Source organism: Ruditapes philippinarum, unplaced genomic scaffold (assembly GCF_026571515.1).
Source record: "Ruditapes philippinarum isolate M1 unplaced genomic scaffold, ASM2657151v2 ctg2715_1_1_1_1, whole genome shotgun sequence".
In the NCBI taxonomy this organism is placed as follows: domain Eukaryota; kingdom Metazoa; phylum Mollusca; class Bivalvia; order Venerida; family Veneridae; genus Ruditapes; species Ruditapes philippinarum.
In genome coordinates, this window is record NW_026856692.1 from 307695 (window position 1) to 333209 (window position 25515).

Consider the following 25515-nt stretch of genomic DNA (forward strand, 5'->3'; position numbering starts at 1 on the left):
ATTTTGCATATTACAATGTTTACATAAAAGTACACTTCATTGTTTTACTATATTGGTTTACAATATATTATTTACTAATGCCAATATTAATTCGATACATATTTATGTTGATATACAAAAAAAATGTGGCTATAAAATGTCGCTATTGGCTTTGTCAATTGTGAATTGTGCTGTTTGTGACAGAATAAAGTTTCTTCGTACATGTTATTCTTCATAATGAAAACTGTGTTTGACATACATAATAATTTTAGATAATGATGGTAAACAAGTATATCTAAACCTGAAATGTTGCAAACAATTTTGTCGTTGCTTTTTAGACATAATAATTAGCAAAAACAATTATAGTATGGTTTACTTTTGCCGGCTCGCCGTGGCGAGCCGGTATTACGTTAGGATTTTACAGAGAAACAACCTTAAACTCCGAATCCATCCAAAAATTTAATCGAAGCTTGGCTTCCAGCTTCATACAAAATTTATCTGTCAGGGCTGGAATCCAAAATTATTTAGCCAATCAAATTTAATCTTACATAGCGTCAAAAAACCTTCAATTTTCACGCCATTTTTAAAAAGCAACAAGTATTGCTTTGAGCGCAAAGATATAATGATGATTAAAATGTTTGTTTTCATGAATTTTTTTTCAATAAATCATATTTACACTGACTTTTGATTTAGCGATTTCCCCTGTTTTCTCTGTAGTAAGTTTTCGTTTGGTTATTTAACATAAGTGTACATCTTATTCTGTGCATTTTTTTTCCGGTCATTTTATCCATTCCGGTATTTAGGGTGGGGGAAAAATCCCGGGATCCGGGACGCCCGGGATCCGGCATAGTATTAGATATGGTGTCACCCCGGTACGGAATTAGACCCAGCCCGTTGTAGTCTAGAAAGTAGTTCTTTTAAATTTTGAAATGGCCTATTTCAAGTCATGTTAATTGATACTGGTTATATTTTAAGTATATCTTTAGTAATTGTGTACAAAAAGTTTCATTTGTGAGTACTTTAAAGGTTGTTTTTGATGTATTTTTGCAGAATTTCATTTCTGGGTGGAAGGTTTCAGGAGGCACTATGCACAAGAATACACACCAGTTACTATTTGGAATATTCTATAGTGATTACAGAAATTAAAAGCTGCAGAAAAACTCTAAGGGCTAATGTATTATTTTTTTGTGCTAAATTTGCTTGGACTGCATTGGTTTTTAAAGAAATGGTCATGAAGTTCCGGTACCGGATTTGCTTTGCTCAGAATTTAGCCTTAAATGTGATGGATTTATTATAGGATATATGGTACGAAAACTCAGTGGGCCGTCTCCATATATAGGGAAAAGGAATAAACTATATTTGTGTTGATTATTGTCGTAATGAAAGGCGATTAAACGAAAACTTGTATGTAATGAATGGTAAATTAATTTAACTTAATATTTAAATATATTTAGAGCTATTTATTAACAAACTTGAAATGCGGAAATCGCAATACTTGTAATTATATGCCTAATTGAAAAAAATCAAAGTTTTTGTTAATATAATGTTTGGCTAAATTTTATGTTCCTGTATTAAAATACTATTTTTAGAAAAGATCATAAGATATACTTAACATAATTGATAACAAAAAGATTTTTTTCCATCCAAATTGATTTCAAAGTGCTGCATGAAATAGAGTCAAATGCTTTTCAGCGTTGGTTACACGTTACTTTATGATCGATCTGGGGTCATTTTTAGCCTGTCACAATTCCAAAATTTTCTTGGCGATGAGGGGGACTGCCGCCCCCTTCAAACCCCCCAAATAGAAGGGGGCACATCCCCCTTTTGACAACCCCCTGATGTATCTTTTGGTTGGGGGCCGCGCCGAAAAAGTGGTCCCTTTTTTAAACAACATTTCTCAAACAAAAACAAGTGTTGGGGGCTTAAATAAGGCATTTATTTAAATATATGAGACAACAAAAAAGGGGGTGAAAAGGGCGTTAAAAGGTGTGTATATCGCGTAATGGGTTAATACGATCCCGGCTTTTCTGAATATGACATGGCAGTGGTTAATTCCCGGGATCGCTATATATCTAAAACCATCCCGGCTTTTCTGAATGTGATATGCTAGATCAAAGATATTCTGTTTAAAATATGGTACACGTATCGTAATGATTTCATCGGGAAAATGATAATATGTCCTATTGGAACGTTTGTTTTAATATTTTTAAGGTACAATATACTCATATATTGATAGGAGTAAAATTATTTGAACATTACAAATCTGATTCTGTTTGACAAGTTGAAATTACTGTAAAATTTTATATCTAGGAAGGGAAATCAATATTCAGCGATTTATATAAAAGGTCTTCTTGTTTGGTCAAGGTCAACAGGCCATATAGTAAATGTGCATAGACATAGGGACTTCATTCTATCTGTTTACATGCATCTTCATATATACTCATATTCCTCTTTGTTAAACTGAGAGAACTGGCTTCCATAACTATATGTCACTTTTATTTTGATGTTCGCTGAAGTCTCTTCAGCTAACAGAACTGTCATTTTTACATTTAAACACACCCCTGGAAAAAAATTACGAAGCGAGTCGCTACTAGCTTTTTTAAAAGCTAACCTTGTATATATTTAAATTAACTTTCTTTACGTCGACTCTTACACGGTATAACCCAACAAATCCCTGTACTTACTTACTTACTAAATGTTTTCGAGTTAAAAGTTAGACAGTTATACTTTTGTTCTCGGGGTCCTTTTCCGAAGTTTGCCAGAAAGGCAAGAAGTTGCAATTGATAGTATTAGTCTGGCCTGGCTCCCAATCGTTGTTTAACATCATATTTCGATAGCTCACTCATCTGGAGCTTCCGCTTTAAAATATATAAATATTTAGTTAAGATTTTTATAAATTATTTACGTATGACTTAAAATTTTATTTTATATAGCGTCTTTTTTTTTTGATGCGATCTTTTTAACAACATTCTTGTATGCAAAACCTAAAACAGAAAGAATACCATTCATAAAAAATAGAGTGACTCAAACTCTAAGCTTTCACCACAAACGTCTGGAATATCACTATACGAAATATGTTTACATTACATGCATTCATATTTATCTATAATTTTGCAAAATTTCTATCTATTTGTTATTAGTATATTGTATTAAAAGGACATGCCAGCTTTACCGGTGAAAGGCGGATAAAGTTTCTTCCCTCTTCTTTATTATTGTGACCAGCATCGTCTTTGAAGAATGATAAGTAGATGAATTTTAGTAAGCAAATGTTATGCCTTTTGTTCTACCTTATGACCTCACCCTAGTACCCGCAATGATGTTATGACAAAGTTTCCATTTTTAACAAGAAAACTTGCAGATACAATTATAATAACGCCAGTTTGACACATGCACATAACTACATGTAGTGTGTATCTGCAGAACTCATCTGGGATCGAGATGATTAAATATCTGATGTTAATTCTGTAATAAAACTTGTGTAGGCCTTGAAAATATTTGCAATACAAGAAGGAATATCGGAAAATACATCGTAAAATAGGAAGATGATTTTAGTGGCATTATTAAATGGTATTAAAATGACAAACTCAATATTCATTCTGCAGATTATGTTTACCTTATATTATACCAATCAATACAACCTTGTTGCTGAACAGAATGATAAATGGGTATATTTGATTGATTCATCGATTAAAAATTATTTTAGGATACACTTTACAACACTACCAATACCACTCCACTCAACTACCGCTACTACCACCACTTTACTAAACTATATTATCTCTACCACTACCAATACCACTCCACTCCTACTCCAGCGACCACTACCACCAATACTTTCCTACATAAGATTACCACTACCAATAGCTACAACACTCCACTTAAATCAACTCAACTAAACTCAAATCCGACATCAGCGACCGCTACCACCACCACTTTACTACATTACATTACCACTACAATACCGCTTAACTCCACTCAACTCAACTCCACCCCCACTTCAACGACCACTCCCATGACAACTTTACTACATTACACTTCCACTACCACCACACCACACCACATCGCACCACACCGCATCACACTATACCTCACCTCTCTACACTATAATACACTAAACTATCACTAAAATGCCACAAACAATGCCTTTGAGCGTCGCGTGGAAATCTGTTACCGGTATTTGTTCCAAAGGTAAAGGTCACACATTGAGGTCAAGGTTAGATATAGGCATGGAAATGTGTGTTTGGACAATTAAGAATTTATATAACAAATGTTCATACCTATGAAACTGAGTGTTACCAACATAATTTAGGTCATTCTACAAATTAAAGGTTACCAGAGATAATGAAATGTCCAGATATTGTTTGGAGTGTACATGAATGTTAAAGTGTTACGAATAAAAACAAAAATCATTGTCAACTATTTAAATTGTGATACTGACAATGATGTAATGAAATACCTTAGCAATAAAGCATGTGAACAGTCTAGGGAAAAAGTGGACATCTGCCACGTGCTATAAAATCACATTGGTATGCCTGTGTACATTTCTATTTGATAATACATTAATCATTTCGCATTTGACGGATGAAATTTGAATGTTTAAGTGCACTGTAATTTATATGAAGGTATCAGTTGCAAATGATTGATAAATTGAATTAAGTAATCAATAGACAATTTGGTTACTATGTCAATAAAAAGACGTGAATGATCAGGTGACAAAATCCACGGATGAAAATCAAATACGTCACAATAACAACTACAACTACACAACAACGAAATATTTCAATTACCTTTTGGTTCATGTCTCATTACGACAATTAATCGAGAAGTGTTAGTAGTGTTACCACATTAAGAAGAATATATAATATTTATCAACATTATAAGGGAGGGGTGCGTCAGCTTAGAAGCTCAATAATAGTGTGTAAGTATTGTTTATCTAAAGCGTTCCATAAAACGAAACTTCAAATTTTATTTAAAAAGTAGTTCAACTTTGAATGTTCAACAAAAAGCAAGCACACTGTGTTGATTCATATAATCAATAAAATCTGAAATTATCGGAAACAGATAATATATAAGTATAAACAACATAAACCAGAATAACCTTTGACAATAATAGTTTAGCAGATTGTTTGTCGGCTTCCGATTCGCTGTTGTCCGTGCAGCAGAATTTTACGTCACATCTATTACGTCATAATGTGTCTTTCTACAACGACTAGTATGCCCTTCTATGCTGCCCTTGCCGTCTTAAACCGATATTTTATTTTTCAACAACAGTTTCTTTTTCAGTAGTTATTCCATTTTGCTAAGTCATTTTCCCTTAGCGTTTATTTTTATTTTTCATGAGATAATTGTAGAACTAAATAATTTCACGGATTTCCTGTCAGTCTGACATTTTCAAGCTATAAAAACCGCACGATGAATGTTGGTGTTTTAAAATCGCGTCAAACTTTGACATAATAACATCAGCATATCAGACTGTGATGTGGCTTCGTTTGACACTTTTCTCACGTGTTTTTGTCTTAAATAGAGATATATGAAACCTATCATGTGACGCAAAATCTGCGTGCGCCGTCTACGTGTTACTATTATCATAGAATCCCATGGCGCACTTTTAAAGGCATATACTTTTTCTATATTATCTTATTCATTAAATGTTCTGATTTATTCAATATATAGTTTACTAAATTTAAACCACCTGTTTCTAAGCAACAGCAGAAGTCTACGTCATATATAAATGGATATATTAAGCAAAATGACGTTCGTTGCTATCTGCCCTTTAAAATACATTCCATTCATCGTGACTAAAATACCAAATTAGTAGCTTGAATTGTGTCTGAGAAACTGCGTTTAATTTATTGCTTCATACATATACCTGTGGGCTGTGGCCTTGACATTTACCTTTTTATCTTGGTGTGTGACAAGTACAACTCATTAAGTTGCTTCCGTGATCCTCCAGGTGTAAACTCGTACATTATGAAAGATTTGGGTAGGACAATACCCCCCTCCCCCACACACTCTCATCAGTCATATGATATATTCCCATTCCCTTAAAACCCCTCTTAAAATCTTACTTTTTGGGGTTTGTATATATTCTTGTGAAGTAGTTTATTATATTTTTTACGTGGATTTTACGTTGTACAATATTATATGTAATGTTTTTGTTATCAACCCTTGTAGGCGCAAGACTAATGTTGTGACATTCTATACTCGGGGGTTTTTCTTTAGTACTGGTAGAAGAGGTTTGTTTTTGTACTTTGGTTCTGTTTGAAAGTATCAATAAAGTAATACAGTATTACATTAGCAATAGTTGAAAAATATAAATAAACTTGAGACCTCAGCCTTGATGTGTCAGCACTATTAAGTGATTATGTACAGATTGAAACAGTCTTTAATCGGTGCTAAAGCTTGGGTTTGTTCAGGATTTTTATGCTCTTATCTTTATTGCCTTGTTGGTAGAAGAAAGTCAATCCAAACTGACGTCTCCTAGTTCTCATTTCTTTAGTGGAGGATCACTGTTTACAGATTTTTGTCATGTTTGTTGCTACATTTTTTTTTTTTGATAAATATGAAATGTGACTGAGTTGGTTAAGAATGATCACGAGATTATTTATTGACTTCATTAGAATTTAATCATTCGTAGTTAAACTGTACCCTAGTTTGTTCTCTATTTTATTAACGTTTTAATTTATACCTACAACGGTGTCAAAGCGTGTGTTTCCTTGGCCCTCCGATGATGCCTTTGGCAATCATACTTGTGTTTTTTAACAGGTGACAAAATAAGATAAGAATTTGAGAAAATTGGTTAGACTGATTCACGAGTTTATTTATTAACTTATTAACTCATAAAACATTGTTACGATTTAATATTTCTTTTATTCATTGTATGTTTTAATTTTATGTTAATCTCTATAACAGATAGCATTCCAAAATTTTAAGATGAGAATTCGAACTTGAGGCGTTATTTAAACTGTTTCTTACACTAAGGCCCAAGCTTCGTTCAACATTTTACTTGGCTACTACTGATGCTTTGCATCAATGTTTTCTGAAAAATGTTGCGAAGGCGGATCCAGAAACATACTTATAAATATGCCGTCGGTGTACTGTTAAGCCGGTGCAAAATAGTATATATTTAGTCGTTGTGTACACCGGTCTCACTGGAGCCATCCGGTTAGCTCAATAGGTAGAGCGTTGGACTGTGAATCGGGCGACCCGAGTTCAATTCCTGGATGGCGCAGATCACAATCGTTGTGATTTATCATGAAATATTTTCTACTGTCATTCGCACTGCACCTCTGCTCTTGAATGTACAAAAGTTTCACTTCCTTGAGTATGTGACGGCAACAACTAGTACTGGTAAACTGCTTCAGGAACGGTGCAACAGCTGAACTGTGCTCTGGTAAATTAAATGTGTCTTACTGCCGAGATCCGGAGTGAAAACTATTAACACCACCGGTCTAACTAACCTGTGTTAAACCACTGTAAGCATGATGGGGAAACACTACGTTTTTATCATGGCGGCTTGAACACTGACATGATTTTAACAATTCAAATGTAAAGCGAAAAACAAGTAAATTTAAATGCCGTTTGTGGGATCTACAACAGATGATGATATAATTTAATTTATTTAACTGTTCGTTTATTGTATTTTGTTGAAATAAATCTAATATTTCTATACATCATTGATTTCGTCAATTGTTAGTTTTAAACCGAAAGTAAATGTCCATAGTTTAACATATTTGAATAAAGAGTAACAATTCTATTTTCAATTTTAAGGCCACTGCTAAATAAGTAAACTATATGTAATCACTTTGAGATTAATTGTGTTTCATAAAAAAATCGCCATACCTACTCGGACTACTTTATATCAGATTCATTTTACCGCAAATGGGGATTAGGAACGCGTCGTACGTCACAGGTTGATTTGAGAGACCGGTGTGTATACAATGCATAAATAGTTGCACCATGTAGGCAATGCAAGCAGCTGAATTGTTTTGTATTCTATTCAATTGACATATATCAAAAGGGGCGGGCATTCAATGTCGAAGCCAATAATAAACGGACAACTCCTTTTTACACACGACATAGATAAGGTCTACCGATCACGCGCTTCATTAATGTTTTATTGCACTTCATATCAGTGTAATGTTATCTTTATGCACATACCTCGCTTGTAGCAAACAGTTTTGTTGCAAAAGAATTGAGAAAAGATGTAAGTAAAAATTTAATTTATATACATTTTAACCCCATAAAGTCTTAGGTGGTTTCATTTACGGAAAATAAGCTATAACAATTAATACGTTTGAATCGGAATTGCAATATTTTTTTTCTACAAATGTATGTTATTATAGATTCGTATTGAACTTATTTACAGCCTCTTTACAGCATTCTGTTGTTTGCTATAACCGCTAAGTGAGTATTATATAATTCTACGTCCCGGAAATGAACCAACAATAGGGCAGAACGCTGGCTTTTATTCATACGCGGTATTAATTCTATAGACGTGTTAACTAAACGGAAACCGACCTCTGGAAAGTTGATACAACTGCAAATGGATTAACGGATTTGTATAAAATCCCGTTGATGGTTAAATTAATACAGGCGAATGAACCAATTTGATCTGGTCACATCTAATATAATGAATAATAAGCTAACAATATACATGAGTATTCACAGTCAATATTTAACCGACAATCCCTTTGTTCAGTATCGTAGGAGGCTTGTTTTCTCTGCTGAAAGACCGGCCATATTTCTTGATGTATTGTATGTAAGGTAAATATGCCCTACAGTCGGGTGAAAAATGTAGTTATTCACGGAATTATAGAACAAAAAGAGGTACCGACAGCGAAGACAATATTATAAATGTTGTCATATCTCTAAACGTGTTTTCTCTACAAATATTTACTATAAGCCCGCCGGGTCGATACAAGGGTAATCGCAGACGTACGTTTTTCTTATTGGCGCGATTTTTCCTCTCGGCCGTTTCGCCTCAATTCCGCTCATCTGATTCCCGGTTAGTAACGCGCACGGCAAAATTGCCCATAGCTGGAGTCTTATTGAATTATAACAAATTTCGCGGATAAATGGTAAAATTATACATAATTTCTATGCATTGCTGGTAATTTTGTGGAGTCATCTAGTCACTTTGACGTTTTATGGGAAATGCGTGCGTATAGTTATTTTTATATGGAGATTTTCTCTCCGTTGAAAAAGGACGGGCGAAAAATGGGCCTGATTTTGTGATTGATTTGGGGAAAAAAAGGATTTGTGAGTTTATTAGAGATACATGGATTTTTACAAGAAATGGAATTTAATTTGGAGCAGATTCGCTTTTAAAGAAATTCATATTAAGATGAATAATCTAAAGGAATTAAAGTTTATTTAAATTAGCGGAAATAATTTTATATGTGTGATAAAGAAACAAGTGGCTAAAATGGAAGAATAAGCGCGCTTACTTTAAGAGGATTTCGAAATATATACATGTACTGATATATTCTTCCAAAAACTGGAAATTTTCTAACTTTTAATTGAAATGAACTTTTTATGTGTGAATAAATTCCGGACGTTTAAATATGTATGAAAAAAGTCATACGCTTTTATAAATAAGTTTTTAATAAATATATATTTATCGTCTATCTCTAATAAATTGATATATATTTTTTATTTTTATATTTTAGATTTGTATGAACATACATTCCTCGGCTTTATTAAAGTTAAAATGACGTAGCGAGGTAAGGATTTTTTTCTGATATTTAATTCGCTTTTACAAAAGTTTCAAAATCTAATTGTGAAAGCGATCTTAACGATATTTTAAATATAATTTTAGTTACAGTGATTTAAAAAATATATATACAGCACTTTAGTTGAGTATTGAACTTAGATGATATATTTCAATTAAATATTTCTGCTTAAATGAGTTTGCAATTTCATTAAAGAATAACACATTAACGAAAGTTTTTGCTATTTAAGTATAAGTCATCACGTCCATGTTTTCTCCGTAAAATAAATTTGTAGAAATTAAGGATTTATTATTAAAACCTAAAATCACATTTCCCTCTTTTTACCAAATATCAAGTTTTAAGTATTGGATAAAAACTTACTGTACACGGCTCTATTTTTTGTTATCGTTTTTGTGTTTTAAATGTTATTTATAACACTGTCCGTTTACGTGAATCATACTTATTTTGCTAACAAGCGCAAACTACCTACAAGTTATTTGAACATTTTCCGGAAATTATGCTATGTCTTTACTTAATTTTGACAGAAATTGTACTAGGAATTTTGAACAATTCAATACGCCGTATTATCATCATTTAAGCGTTCCAAATCATTTTACTAGAAGGTTCTATTTAATCTAAATTTTATCATCATTCGACGAAAAAAAAAATCACAATTCTCCGAAGAGAGTAAATGAAAGATCAACACTGGAAGAACCGGCTGTTTGACGGATACGTCACACGTCCCTGACAGACAGAATGATCCGTAAATATCTTACAGTTTGAATTTCCTGACACTTGTAGCTCGTATTAAACCCACCAGGGGATTTCATTTTCAACAGAAATCATGCATCTTTCAAGAAATCCGCTCTCGGTAATCAATCTTAACAGAACAGAAAAATTCAGAAGTTTTATTTTGAGTGAACATTTTGACAACTTATATTTCTTTCCTCGTAACACTGTTTTTCCAGCAACAAAACATCGAACTATCTTTACGCATAAAATTAAAAGTAAATCCAGAAAAAAAACTTACTTTTTCCCTGAACTAACATTATAGCGGTATTAGGTTTTGATTTTTACTATCATTGTGGTAATTTAGGTACTCACGGGGTTTTTCCGTGTACATTTTTTAGATATTTGATATATTTAAAGGACACCACCGGAAACAGGATCGCTTTTGCTTAAGAGGGGATTTTCCGGTAGTTAATACGAGATTGCCGAGTAAAGTGCGTTTTAATGATACTTGTAAAGAATAAAGCTTGACAGCCTTCTTAAAAGTTTACCGATTGGCCAGTGCTCGGATATGATATAGTCAGGATTTTTTACTTGTTCGGCATATTTTGATCCAGATTTGTATAAGTAAAGTAAGTTTTATTTTAAATCTGTTCTAATGTCGGAAAATAAAATTTATGTTTATTTAATTTATATCAGAATGAAATAAATGATTTATGTTGAAAAATATCATTTTACCTTAATTACATCTTCATAACCGAACGATTGAAGCAAAAAAGTAAAAGAAAAAAATTAACATATATCTGATTATTTACTGGAAGCTTGAATATACGCTGTTTTAAATTTGCATTGAAATTAAAAAGACATTATATCATAGACTTCGTCATTTTCCATCTTTTATAAAGTAAAATATGCCGCTTTTTTAAAATAAATATATGATACGGTAGGTGACGGCATTTATATAAAACTATAATTTGTAGCTAATTTACTTAATGTTTTACAAAGCTGAATGTCACATTTAAGTTTAAACAACAATATATCTGACCCGCCATTTTTTATTTTTTTTTATTATTATTATTATTTTTTTTTTTTTTTGATATTTTTTAAATGTGTGTAGTAAAAATAACAAAAGAAATAAAACAAATGTGGACACCTATTGATATAAAAGCACTTGAAGACAACATGATCAATGATCGTCCCACTTAATCAGGAACATTATTTAAACATTCATGAATGTATTACAAAATAACTGTATGCCAAATATTGAATAAGGAATTAATCGAATTTTAATTGAATTGTATCAATATGTCACATACCGGAAGTTACAAGCGACGGGAACATATTCCGCTATTGTCGCGCAAATAAAACGGTGATAACTAGCAAAATGCTTAACATTTCGTATCACAATTACTTGCATTCAACCGGTAATCGTTTCAGTGATTAATATTATGCATTTGCAGTCTTTAGATCAATATTTTTAATCAGCATTCTACTTTCAAGCTCATGAAAGGGCCTTACTATCGAAATCTCTGCTATTATTTAGTGCGTAAAATTGGCATTAATGAATATTTTCTAATTTCCTGGCATAGCAATATAATCCCTGATTTCTGAATTCGTCGTAATTCCATTTGAGTGTTTACTAAATACGGGGGCTTGCCCTTTCGTGCATTTATTCAGTAATACCCCGGATTCCTCTACTGTTTTGCTGATTTTCAGGAGAATAAATTTCTAAATCTTGTTTATAGTAATTTATTGTGAAGGCAGCTTTATTTTGAAGAGAAACATTGATAAATCACGCGGTTAACAATACTTCTAAGCCGACAAAATAACTACAATATCATCGTGTATTTTGGTAATTAAAAATCTTTATGCTAGCGGGTGATTGGTGAACATTTCGGGAAAATGATAATCTCGTGACGGTTTTTATTTCAAGTTCCCGCGAAATTAAAGTACAAATATTTTACGTGAATAAACACTTTATGTAAGATTTGTGATAAAGCTAGGATAAAGAAACATTTGTTTTCGCATTAGTGGCTTATACTTGTTTCTTGTAGAAGTTCTTTGGGTTTGTCTACGACATAATTGGTTTACAATTACCAGTGGTTTCGTAAGTCATTCGAAGTTAACGAAGAGAACAGACAAATTAATTTCCGTGCTCACCAGCTCACGTGCATTTTCTCAAAATGTAAAACGCTCACGTTCTAATTTCATTCTATTTTCAGAAGACAATTTAACAGACTGGAGCGAGATGGATTTTTAAAGACATTTGATATTTTTCATAACGCGCAGGATATGTTTTTATATATCTTGGATATGTGAATATACGAGGAATATAAGGATCGACAGCCGTGTTATAAACGTGGAAATATAGACCAAGTTCCGAAATGGATTTGTTCGTGATTCTTCTGTGTTTTACTGGAGTATTTGTACATGGTAAGTGGTGTTAAAATAACATATTGTTTGTTCGCATGATATGTCTACTATTTGTAGAGAAATAATTTTCAACATAATCTTTCATTTTACACTGAGGTAACAATAAGAGAACGTTTCCTGCATTATAAATTGAGACGTTCAGATTTCTAAAAGCACCCCTATATTAATAATTTATAGAATATCATCAATTTTATATTAAAATTCCGGTAATTTTAGGTTAATTACTTAGCTTTTTGGATGACCTCATTTGTTTCAAAAGTTTGTGTTATTCGCCGGAACATAATTATATAACGTTTGCATGAGATTTTATTCCTCTAATTTTACAAATTGACAATTTGAAAAAAGAAAGCTCGGATCCAGTACCTTTTTACATATATTATAAATATAAAACGACAGAAAAAATAATAGATGTAATGTATTTGTGCTTCTTATCATGCACATGCAAATGTAAAACATTTAGATTTTGTGATAAGAGTTTCATTTAAATATAATTTTATCATTTTATAGGTTAATTTTCATCACATTTTTCATATCTTATGAGTTATTATATTATACTGTTAATGTTTAATTTTAAAGTGTATCTACCAATATTAATGTTGTTTATGAAATGTATATATTTATATGTTGTACTGTTGATCACTTCCCATAGTTATAGTGAGATAACTCTTGCAACATTCAAACTTGATGTTTACAGTTATGTGCCCTTTGTGAATATAGTCGAGGGCGATAATTAACTGTGATGTATCGTGTATTAATTAATGATGTATGAGTGTTAAAGGATGACCATAATAGCTATAGTTATTGTAAAAATAATAATTACATTGTTATTTTATAATGGTGATGATAATTGTGATGATGATGATGATGGTGATGATGATGATGGTGATGATGATGACCATGATGATGATGATGATGATTTTGGATGATGATTAGTTCAAGATGCTCACACGGCTAGTTTAAATCTGATTCTTTCTTAGTTTAATTTCAGAAACTGTCATATACCATATTTTTGTTTTCTTTAGATATAAACTTGTAGATTAATTACCTAATAACAAAAGTTCTGTGATGACGTTTATAAAAGAAGATACTAGGGCAACACACTTGTATTATTCTATTTAATTATAAGAGTTACGAGTAGTATGTTCTTTGTTGGCAGTATTATGTCAACATGTTATGATAAACAATTTCATAAAGCAACTAGTTCAAGTTTTTCTGCCTTGAACTTTGAGCACAGGAATAAATTATAAACATCAAATGACCATTGACGTAAATTCTTGAGAAAGAAAACAACGTAATAGATGTTTAAAGAGGAGTAAAGTCTCTTTGCAGCTCAGTTAAGTTTTTGGCACGGAGCAATCAACTTATCAGATAGAAAAGTAGTTTACTGAAATTAATATTAAATTTTGTTATGGAGCTATTTTTTCTTCTGCTATTTTTCAACAGAGTATCTGCACAAGGTAACCGGTGTTTAAATAATATATTGTTTTCTGGCATTTTCTGTTTACTAGTAATGAAGAATCAAATTTTGTTCTAATCCCAACAACAGTATATTGAATAACAAAGTATATAAATAATCAAACGTTCTGTTTTACATCTTTACGATTTACAAATTTACAATTTTGCTCCTTGACCCTGGTTGTGCCTTAGCCAACTCTCTTATTCATTCATTTATTTATATATATACATTCTCGCGTTGACTTATTGTATGACTAAAACATATCGTAATTACTTCGTCCTTTTTACACTTTTTTTTGTCTACCAAAACACATGGGTCAAATATTTTAGGTCTTTGAACGAACAATGTGGCAGTCAAGAATTTCTACACTGATGTAAACATACTTGATATTTTTTTCAACGATTGAAAGCTATAACTGACCTCACTTCAACACCTCTCTCAACAATTGCACGAAAACATATTGGCTAAAATGATAGCGAAGTTTTCCATGAGTGACATCATGTGCCTTAGTGACGTTTTTCGTCAATGAGTAATGTACCAATACCTTTCATAAGCCATGCTTCATACATGTATTTATAAATTTTGATAACAATTCTTCCTTCCTTTTAATCCTAATCATATTATAATTTATGTTCTGAAACAATATATTTCGTGACATTTTATTGTTTGATCTGTTGTGCCCCAAATAGTAGATTTTATTTTAAATTCTCTATAGTCTAATATTATTTGTCGGGTGATAATCCGTTTTTAAATCAAGGGTCAAATATCATATTTTAACCCTCAATAAATATCTTGTGAAAAATTAACCGATGGCTTCTTTCATTTATATCAGGTGGAACGAAATCATTGTTTCCAAACACGCACATAAGACATTTCATACTATATAAAATCTATTTCTATTACCGTTCTAGATTTATTCTCCTATCCGAGAACATTAAAACTATATTAAACAAAAGTAATCTTTCCAAAGCGGCTACGTATCATTTAAGGAACATTTATTTCCAGGAATCTGTCAGAATCTGATAGTAATTGTGCTATCCGAGTTATCAAATTGCTTGAATTTTACTAAGACATATGTCTAAGATAGCGGTACTTTTATCCAAATTACTATTGATGGAACGGTTTTAGTTCTTACGTTTGTTTTGCAGTCTGTTACATAGAAAGTGTAATTGCTAAATCAATTTTGTTTGTAGCTACATTACAGGCATTAGAAAACAAATTTTGCTACTCAGATTTGAACGATTAAATTTTACTACCAAAATGATTTCCTAAGATAACTTTGTTTTTTCAGATGTATTCTGTTATGTAAGCGACAGATAAAGTTTTGAAAATTAAAGTATTAATTTGTATAATGTGTTCCAAATTATAACATTATTTACAGATAAATTATTTTTTTATGTTTAAATAGGATGAACTAGAGAGTGTTACGTTAAATTTGTTAATTAAAATTATCTGTTCAATAACTGTGGGTCGGAAATAAGAAAAGTTCATTTTCATAGAGAAATCATTATTCATACATTATTTCCAATTATACTAACATTCTTATATATACTTGTGCGGATAATGCTATATTTTTTATTTTGCAAAACATTGTACTTTAATCTACAAACTAATTAATTTAACTGTAAACAACTTGCAAAACTAAATATTGTATGCGTTTTATTCTTTCGCAGAAGTCTGTTTTTTGTGAGTGTTGTTTTTGGCACGTATGTAAATATAAGTAGAGTATATTTTCAATTATTAACACTCTTTCGCCAAGTTAACAAAACACCCATGAGTAAACAACATCCAGTGTTATCAAGTACTTTGAGAAATACAAAAATAAACTTGACCCATGATACAGTACAAAAATGCAGAATGTTATACGGAATGCGTATCTACAACTCTCATGGCGTGTTACATATGATAAGAACGGAGTGAAATATAAAATACAATATCCTACTGTTTATTTTTTATTTACTGTTTTACATTCAGTGTTGGAAAAAACACAGATTTAGGTATATAGGTAAATCTATATAATTTTTTTTCTTATTTATCCTACCTATATTTTGGAAAGTTAAAGGGGCGGACAGATGGACCGACGAATAGACAAATGCACATGCTTCTCCGGTTATCTTCTTTTTCTATCTTTGATTTGTAAGATGACTGTATTTTTCTTTTGTTTTGCTTGTATCAGTGGGTCTTAAAACATCGTTTTAAGGATGGCGGTACCAAACGGCTAGTGCATAACCGTTTTCTAGATATTATTTCCGCCTAAATTTTACAAATACCCAGCTGCCTGTCAAAACAAATAACCGACTGCTGGATAGGGCTATATAATTTTTTGTTCTTCCCTTTTCTTCTTTTTTTTTCAATAATTTGTTTTCCTATTTCCCTATTAGGTTCTATGCACGTTCATGTTGTGGTATGATTTAAAAATAGAATATCCCACAGTAGTGGGAGCTTTAAATCATTTACCAATCAATGAACGGACATCAGTTGTCGCAGCTGGTTCATAGTGAAAAGTTTCTTAGAAAACTGATTGGCCCCATTAACAGTAGGAGACGCTCATTGATGCTCGTACGACTATTCCACCGTTTATATTCCAGCGGTTGCATACAGACTTGAATTGGTTATATATACACATATCTACAAAACTAACAATATAACAACTCATTATGATAATTTTGCTGTACAAAAAAACAATGATAGGATAAAAAGACAAAAAAAAAAAAACTAACACAATTGATCAAAGCATGTTTCGCTTTAATAAGTTCAAACAGTTGATAAATAAAAGAAATGACGTAAACGTACCAGACAGACGTCTAAGTTAATAGACGTCATAATTATAACTGTTTTGTGTGTATATATAGACGTAATTATTTTAAAAAGCACTAATTTTATAATTTTCGCAAAGATTTACATAAAATAACTAGAACAAAAGATACACATATTTTCATAGAGAAACTAGGCTAGTAAATAAATTCAACAAGTGTAAAAACAATGTAAATAAAAAGCGGTAGACTTACTACAGAATTAACAATATTTTGGGTTTTACCAAGCTAATGCGGGGGTACGAACCTTTTCAGTTACAACTTTGAAAATAAGAGCATCAGGTTGGCTTATCTGTTGTAACTGCTAGTGTACCGTAAAGCTTTAACAATAACCATGAAGTTAGCTTGGAAAAACCCACATTTGGTCCCGGCCTAATGAATTTTCCTACTCTTTGTTCTATAGTAAATCAGTAACATTCGAGGCTTTATTCTCGTTCCTACTTTTGTTGATGAATTCAATACTGTCTTCAATTTTAAACATCAACACTATGTTAGTCAAATGAGGCCCGAAATATTTGTTAGCCATCTACTTGTTTCAGAAATCTTTATTCTGTTGTAACACTGTTTAAATGCACCACTTTAAAAAACTCACGACTGCTGGTGGGTAGTACATCTTTAATACTTTCCGTCAATAAATGAGCTCCTGGAAAATACTAAAAAAACTTTTAAAGTCATCAAACCACACAAAAACTTCACATATGCAATAAATACACTTTAATTATGACAAATCAAACTAGTGAGAACTTAGATTGGGCCACTTCAAAAATTAAAAGATCTACTTTCTAGACTACAACGGGTTGGGTCTAATTCCGAACACGGGTGAGACCATTTGCCGAGTCCGAATAACATACATGTATAATTTATCTGGTTACCATCCAGATATACATGTAACATTTAATATCGTACACGATTATCTGAAATGCTTCACATAACTGGTATTTTAAGTAATAGTTATAGTACATGAAACGAGATAGTTACGAGGGTATAACACTGGCTGGGGCGACATCAAGGGGTGTTTCTGCTAAAAAATGGCGAGGCCGTTAGGCCGAGACAATTTTTTTGCAGAAACATCCCGAGATGTCGCCCCAGCCAGTGTTATACCCCCGTAACTAACGAGTTTCATATACTATAACTGTTTTATCGCAATGGCATAATGTTTTCTTTTTTGTATAGAAACAAATAAATAAATTAATTAGCTACATTACAGTTATTTATCATAAGGCAGTTTTTCAAGTTGTTTTCGCTGCCGCAAAAAAAATATGCAAAAGACATCCAATATAAGAGGCGGATTGTATACTGTTACCAAGATTGATTTAAGATTAAAGGGCTTTTTTCATTTCATTAATTATCTTTGTTTATATTTTTCATTGTATTTATATATTTATTTTATTGATTTCATTTTTTTATTATCTTATGTTTTTTTGTTTGTTTTTTTTTTTGCTACTGGGAATGGTCGTTACCACTGTCCCATTGGAGCCTCTATGAAAAAACTGTATTGATATATACAAGGTGCGAAAAAAACTCGACCGATATATAACAGTCGAGTTTTTTTCCTATATGAATCAATGAAAAAACTGTACTGTTATATATCAATACAGTTTTGAAATGCTTATTGAAGTGTACTGAGTATAATGGGTTGGAAAGAACAAAGGAAAAGCTCACAGCCATGCGATAACAACAGTTATTTGTTCAATTTTTTTCCAAAAACATATCTTGATAATGTAAAGTATAAGAAAAGACAATGCCCTTTTTGTTCTTCCGTAGATTTCTAAAGTTCTATTACAATTTCTAAAACTGCTGGAGATAAGCACGAATATACACCACCTAGTCTGTAGAAAACATGGTCGTTTCTGAAATAAGATACTGATTTCTTAATGTATGATATGATAAAATACGGCATACTTTACAATGAATTCAACTTGAAAATAGGTCAGTCATGTGGTTGTTTGAAAACTTATACGCCCATTGTATGGGTCGAGCGTTTAACACTTCAGAGGGTCTATTTTATACAACGTATATGTTATCATTTCTCATTAAAAGCCATTCATATCAAATCTAAATAAATACTTTTGAACTCAAGATATTGAAGATAGAAGAGCATTTTAAAGACCACTTTTCAGTCGTCAATCTATCATATAATTATGATACGAACTAATTCAATCTGGCGCATTCTGCGTTGAATGTTTTTATTAAACTTAATGCCATTTTGAAATTTTTTATAACCTAGTTTGATTTCAATTATTTTTTCTACACGGAATGTCAAACAACGCCGATGTTTTAAAATTTAAAAGTTTTGTTAAAAAGATTCCGCAGAGGCCTCCACGTGTTCGTGGTAAAATTGTTACCGTCACGGAGTTATATCTTTATGATCATCCAAATTACACGATAACTCGTGCAGATTTACCTCATGGAAGAGAACTCGTGTTCAGGTTATACCTCATGACAGGAAAACTTGCGCACGTTAAAATCCCATGACAGAAAATACTTGGAAGTTATATCTCTTGACATATGCTTGGAAGTTATATCTCTTGACATGAAAACTCACGTTATATTATACCTAGTTACACGAAAATTCTAGCTGGAAAACTCGTGCAGATTACATCTCTTCATCACTTAACTGAAACACTCCTTAGACTTTAGACAAAGCTGAAAATAATTTATACCTAAAACAGTTTATATATTTGTTGTAACGTCCAAAATGTAACTGTCATTTACATGAAAGCTGAAGTATACTTGCAGTACACCACAATAACTAAACACTATACTTATAGTAAACTACGAAAATAGTACACCACAATAAAAGTACAATAAGCCAAAATTGCAGTGCACCACAATACGAGTAATTATAAATATAAACCATACTAAAGTACTTAAAATACACCATAAATACAGATCACGATTATAACTGTACAAACAATTTCAGTACACCAAACTTGTATATAAAATACACCAGAAATACAGTATACCACTATAACTGTACAAACAATTTCAGCAAACCATACTTACAGTACACCACAATTACAGCACACCATTATAACAGTACACAACATTTACAGAACACTATTAATAGTGTACAGCACATTTACAGAACACCATTACTAGTGAACACAACATTTACAGAACACTATTAATAGTGTACAGCACATTTACAGAACACCATTACTAGTGTACACCACATTTACAGAACACCATTAATAGTGTACAGCACATTTACAGAACACCATTACTAGTGTACACCACATTTACAGAACACCATTAATAGTGTACACCACATTTACAGAACACCATTACTAGTGTACATCACATTTACAGAACACCATTACTAGTGTACACCATATTTACAGAATACCATTACTAGTGTACACCACATTTACAGAACACCATTAATAGTGTACACCACATTTACAGAACACCATTACTAGTTTACACCACATTTACAGAACACCATTACTAGTGTACACCACATTTACAGAACACCATTACTACTGTACACCACATTTACAGAACACTATTACTACTTTAAACCACATTTACAGAACACCACAAATACAGTGCACAATTTCAGTACACCACAATAACGGTACACCATAATGACAGTACACCATAATTATTAACAAACACGGAACAGTTGCTGTTCAAGACTGAAAATCAAATCCAAACATTTCTTCTAATAAATATTTAAGTAAAATAAATGTATAGTATATCATCGTTTATTAATTGAAGATAGTGATCTCATGTTCCGCAAAACTTTAAATTATATAGTAAAAAATGTATATATAGAATAATAAAAATGTAATAACAAGCCAGTATTTTAATAATATTCATAACATGAACAATCAATTTACATGATGACGAATGAATATTAAGTTGAAAAATATATTAAAATTTAGTCATAAAAATAGAATACAACATTCAATTTTCCAAAAAAAAAATCAAATTCATATTCAAAAGTGATATTTTGCCAGAAAGAAGAGGTTTTGCTCATTTTATGTAATTTCTGTCATTTTTAAAGGAGGCTTTGCGTGCATAAACACTTTGTTTAGAATAGAGTAGAGTTTGGGAGTGTGAAATTGTCAAATTTCATCTGTTTGAAATGTTAGTGCCACTTAAAGCATTGCAAAATAATTTTTTAAAGAAGTCAGTCTATTTTACAGTGGAGCAAAATTGATGTTCGCTTTATTAATGCAAACATGTTTATATTTAATAACTGTTTAAATAACATGAATTGCGAGTAATAAAAGAAAAATTCACTTGACTTGGCCCAAAGATTTCCACATTATAAAGTAAATGAACATTTATCTAGTTACAGAGATAATTGTCTGATACTTAGTGCATAGCAAACTCTTACAAATGTGTTATAGATAAGCATATACTTATGTTTTATTTAATTGTAAAGTGTTGCCGGAAGTTTCGGACACATGTCTGATTAATTTATTCGTCACATAACTATTTAACAGAAAATATATCATTCTTTATTAAAACGAAAATTAAAGTGTATAAAGCTGTATATCTGCTGCAAAAAATATTGTTTTAATTTTTGAACAAAGTATACCTCCGAAATGGCTGTATGAAACAAATATGAAAGTATCTTTTCTTTAAAGCGAATGTTGCATGCTTGCACCAAATGAGTGTTAACGGTTTTTTAACGCTATTTAAAGTAACAGCATAGCATTATGTCCTTGAACATTTTATTTTGAATTTTTGTTTACGTACTTTATTCATGTAGTTAAATAAGAGGGACATTCTGTGTTACAACTGTTTTTAAAAATTGACCATTATGGAAATTATATAATTTTATTGTTAATAAATTTTATAAAAGACACATTTCATTTGATAAAGCGTTATACCCTTTAGTAGATAGTAAAATAACTAACGTACTCATTAAGTATGAAATTGTTGTCAGAAATATTCCACCATAATATTCAAAATGCTTTTGTACAGGTACTCCACATGTGATGTCTTTAGATCTAAAATACTTACCAGACAATATAATAACTTATCGACCTGTTCCTTCATTTAAGTGTGTAATGTTCTTATAGTAAATATATTTGAATATTATAAATACTCCGAAATAAAGTTTATAGATTGTTTTCATTGTCGCGACTCAATTTTGTACATTGTATATTTTCAAAAGACCTGCGCCGTACAAGCAAGACAGCTTTTAAAACCTAACAATAGTGGTAGTTTGTTTGCTGATCCCCTGTGGCTTATTTCTGTACTCTTTTTGAATAGTTTTTACATTAAGTCGTGTTCCTTACATATAAACAAGTATAGAGTAAATAAGTTCCTGTTCAAAAGATGGCTATTCTGTTAGATTGGAGGAACTAGTCTGGAAATATGTGATGACCTGTTTGACGAATTTGTGTATATAAATACATTAATGTATTTTATTGAATGTGCTATGCAAGTGTTAATGTTTGAAAATTTGGAAACCCGTTTTACATAGGGCAGCGTAATGTCTAGGCAAATATGAACAATGTCGTCTGGCTTTTTGTGTGACAAAATACATCTATTTCGCAGGGAGTCAAGTTTCTGGTACATATTGATTGTTTGCTTGTGTTATAAAGTGAAAACCTGGGACCGCCACCTTCTATGAAAATCAATTAACAATATAGACTACAGAACATAAGTTATGTAATAACGGTCTGTAAATACTGTCTAGCGAGCATATGGCTGATTTAAATAAGAATAAAAACTTTGGAATTCATTTGCGTTACTGATGAATTAACTCCCCTGAATTTAAAGTATTCCCTCAGAGTAACAGAACGTTGCATATTAGGACGTTAACATCCAGTCTGCTTTTAACTACAATATGAAAAAAATATATGATAATAAACTTTTTCACACATCCGTTGTCATTCGGCAAACGTCGTCGCTTTTCATGTCTTATAAAGGTCAAATTCGCGCGTTCTTTAAACGAATACTCAATACAAAATAAGACGAAGTTTATAAGACCACACTTATCCCCAACCACCACCCACCCCCCAAAAGGAGAAATAAATGAAGGGAAAATACACAAATTAATTAAGTCCTTATTTTGTAGAATGTATGTGTTAGGACTTTAACATAATGACTGCCCAACGAAATTCTATCCCACAAAATTGATTTATGAACATGTATAAATTTAAAACATTGTCTTATTTTTCTTTATAATTACTCCTGAATATAATCAGATTTTATTGCTTGCATTCATTTACTGTTCCTGTAAACAAGAAAACTCTCATTATTTTAATTAGTGCATTGAGAATCATCATGTCGTAGCAATTATGAACGTACAGGGACATTGTTATAAATTGTGGAATCCGATTAATTGTCGGCGAACTACAAAGTTGATTTTTAAGAGCTAGTATTTCTAATTAAGCGGCTTTATAGAAAATAGTGTGTGTTTGTGCTCTTCACATAAAAATGTGTTCTTATGCAAAGAAATTAACAGTATAGTATCAAGAACAGATAAAACTTACTATTCTTGTAAAATGTGCACGGATGTCAGTTTTTAATACCTGGAAATTTCCTTTCCAATCAAATCGTGAATGCCACATACATTGTATTTATGTTACCATTTTGGGCGGCCTAAAACGGGTTTCCGTTCACTAATTTATCAATACTTTTCCTGTACAAGCTAACAGTAGATAGATATTTAACAAATATTAAAATTATATGTTATATTAAAATATAAATATATGTTACTATAAAACTAATAATAAAAAAAATCATTAGATGTGTGTAGATATAAAACTAATATGATTAAATTTTCTGTCAATGTGCATTACAATTATTTGTTAATTGCTATCATTGATAAAACAAAGTGTTGATAGTGGGTGGTATAAATCCCCTCAATATATTTGATAACACTTTACAGCATTCATAACATAGCTTTTAGAGAATGTTAGAAAATCAATTTCCTGAATTTCTGTCATGTCGATTAAAATTATTAAATGTGTATTTACATAGTATCTAAAAATAAAACGCATTTGTTGCCAGAGAAAAATAACTACAAGAAGGCGCTTGCAAAAACAATAATTGATTTGTGGCTCCTTGTAGCGAATTATTACAATTAAAACGGCGATAAAAGCACATTCCCTTGGCTATGAATAACTGTCAGTTTAATTCTTTGCTCACGCCAAAACAGACACTAAGCGTCAGGTTTTTGTTATAATATGTAGATATAAATCCAGAGGGATACAAACGCCTTGTTGAACTCCGACTTCCCGATCAATATCGTGCCCGATTGGGAGTTTAGACATTCGTATTAATTGTAGCATAAGTGGTAATTTAAATTTCAAATGAGTGAATCAATAAAAATATCTGCACTTGATCTAATGCTTGTTGATGTGGACAAGATCCTTGCGTAATAACCATCTGTATCCACTAAATCAAGTATTTCTTAATCAAAATTATGCAAACTAGTAAAGATTGGTGAATACATTTTCTACATGATTAGTTTTAATGTGTTCCAATGCAACATAGACAACAGTTGGCATAAAAGCAAATATCTTCCTTTCGTCTTTAGACTTTTTATTTATATCCATTAGACCATGAAATTCTCTTTGTGGTGGCTTATCCATATTTTACATATTAGGAATTCGTATTGTTAATCTGAATAACGCTGCTTTGCAAAACATTACAGCGCATTTCAATGAAGTTGTTGAAATGTTATTAATTTAGAAATAATTAAATTCAAAATTAAAATGTTACACATTGGAGTATTCTAACAAACAAAATCAACAACAACAAACTAACAAGTTTGCTGAACGTTTATCTTCGCTAACAAATTCACTACAGTATCATCAACAAAATTACCTAAGATAACATGAAATTGTAATAATTCCATTTTAGTAATGATTTATAATGCTTACAATAAATTATCTATTTCTTTGTTAATTTATACGCAAATATTCTTTGTAAATTTACACAATAAACACTTCTTTTGTTTTAAAATTCATCATATTTTCGGCTTTTTTTTATAATAACATAGTAACGGATTTATAATATCTGTCATATTTTGCGGTTCGGATCGGAATATCCGTCCCGAGGTGACCCGCCCATTGGGCGGTAACGAGGCTTGCCGAGTTACCGCCCATGGGCGGGTGACCGAGGGACGGATATTCACAGCACGCGACTCATCTGGAACCCCCCATGCCAGATGAAATTTCCGGCATGGGTAAAACTAACGGAAACGCCAGTCTGCTGTGCAAGAATATATGTCGCCGAGAAAAAAGGTGACAAATAGCTCGTACATTTGACTTGTACACCATTTTGTAACTAATCGGAAGTGAGAATGTAAATTATTCCGTGCAATATATTATGACATTTGTACTATCTACGCATTTCATACTTAACGAATGACATGTGCAGTATTTATGTAATATAGACTGACCTATTTATATAAAAT

General features: G+C 31.6%; 1 protein-coding gene across 9 annotated transcripts in view; it reads left to right on the forward strand.

Moving 5' to 3' along the window:
- Window positions 1-8979: 8979 nt before the first annotated feature.
- LOC132747378 (limbic system-associated membrane protein-like) overlaps window positions 8980-25515 on the forward strand; it is a 43518-nt gene continuing 26982 nt past the window's right edge. Inside the window, exons 1-3 of one of the 9 annotated variants that reach the window (XM_060736735.1) lie at window positions 8980-9059; window positions 9651-9704; window positions 12644-12854. In XM_060736735.1, the coding sequence (XP_060592718.1) occupies window positions 12806-12854 (49 nt within the window). In that variant the 5' untranslated portion in view covers window positions 8980-9059; window positions 9651-9704; window positions 12644-12805. Of the gene's footprint in view, window positions 9060-9104; window positions 9241-9650; window positions 9705-10919; window positions 11054-12643; window positions 12855-14149; window positions 14312-25515 lie in introns of those variants that run through there. The other 8 variants (XM_060736734.1, XM_060736739.1, XM_060736740.1 and 5 more) reach the window with 8 other exon arrangements.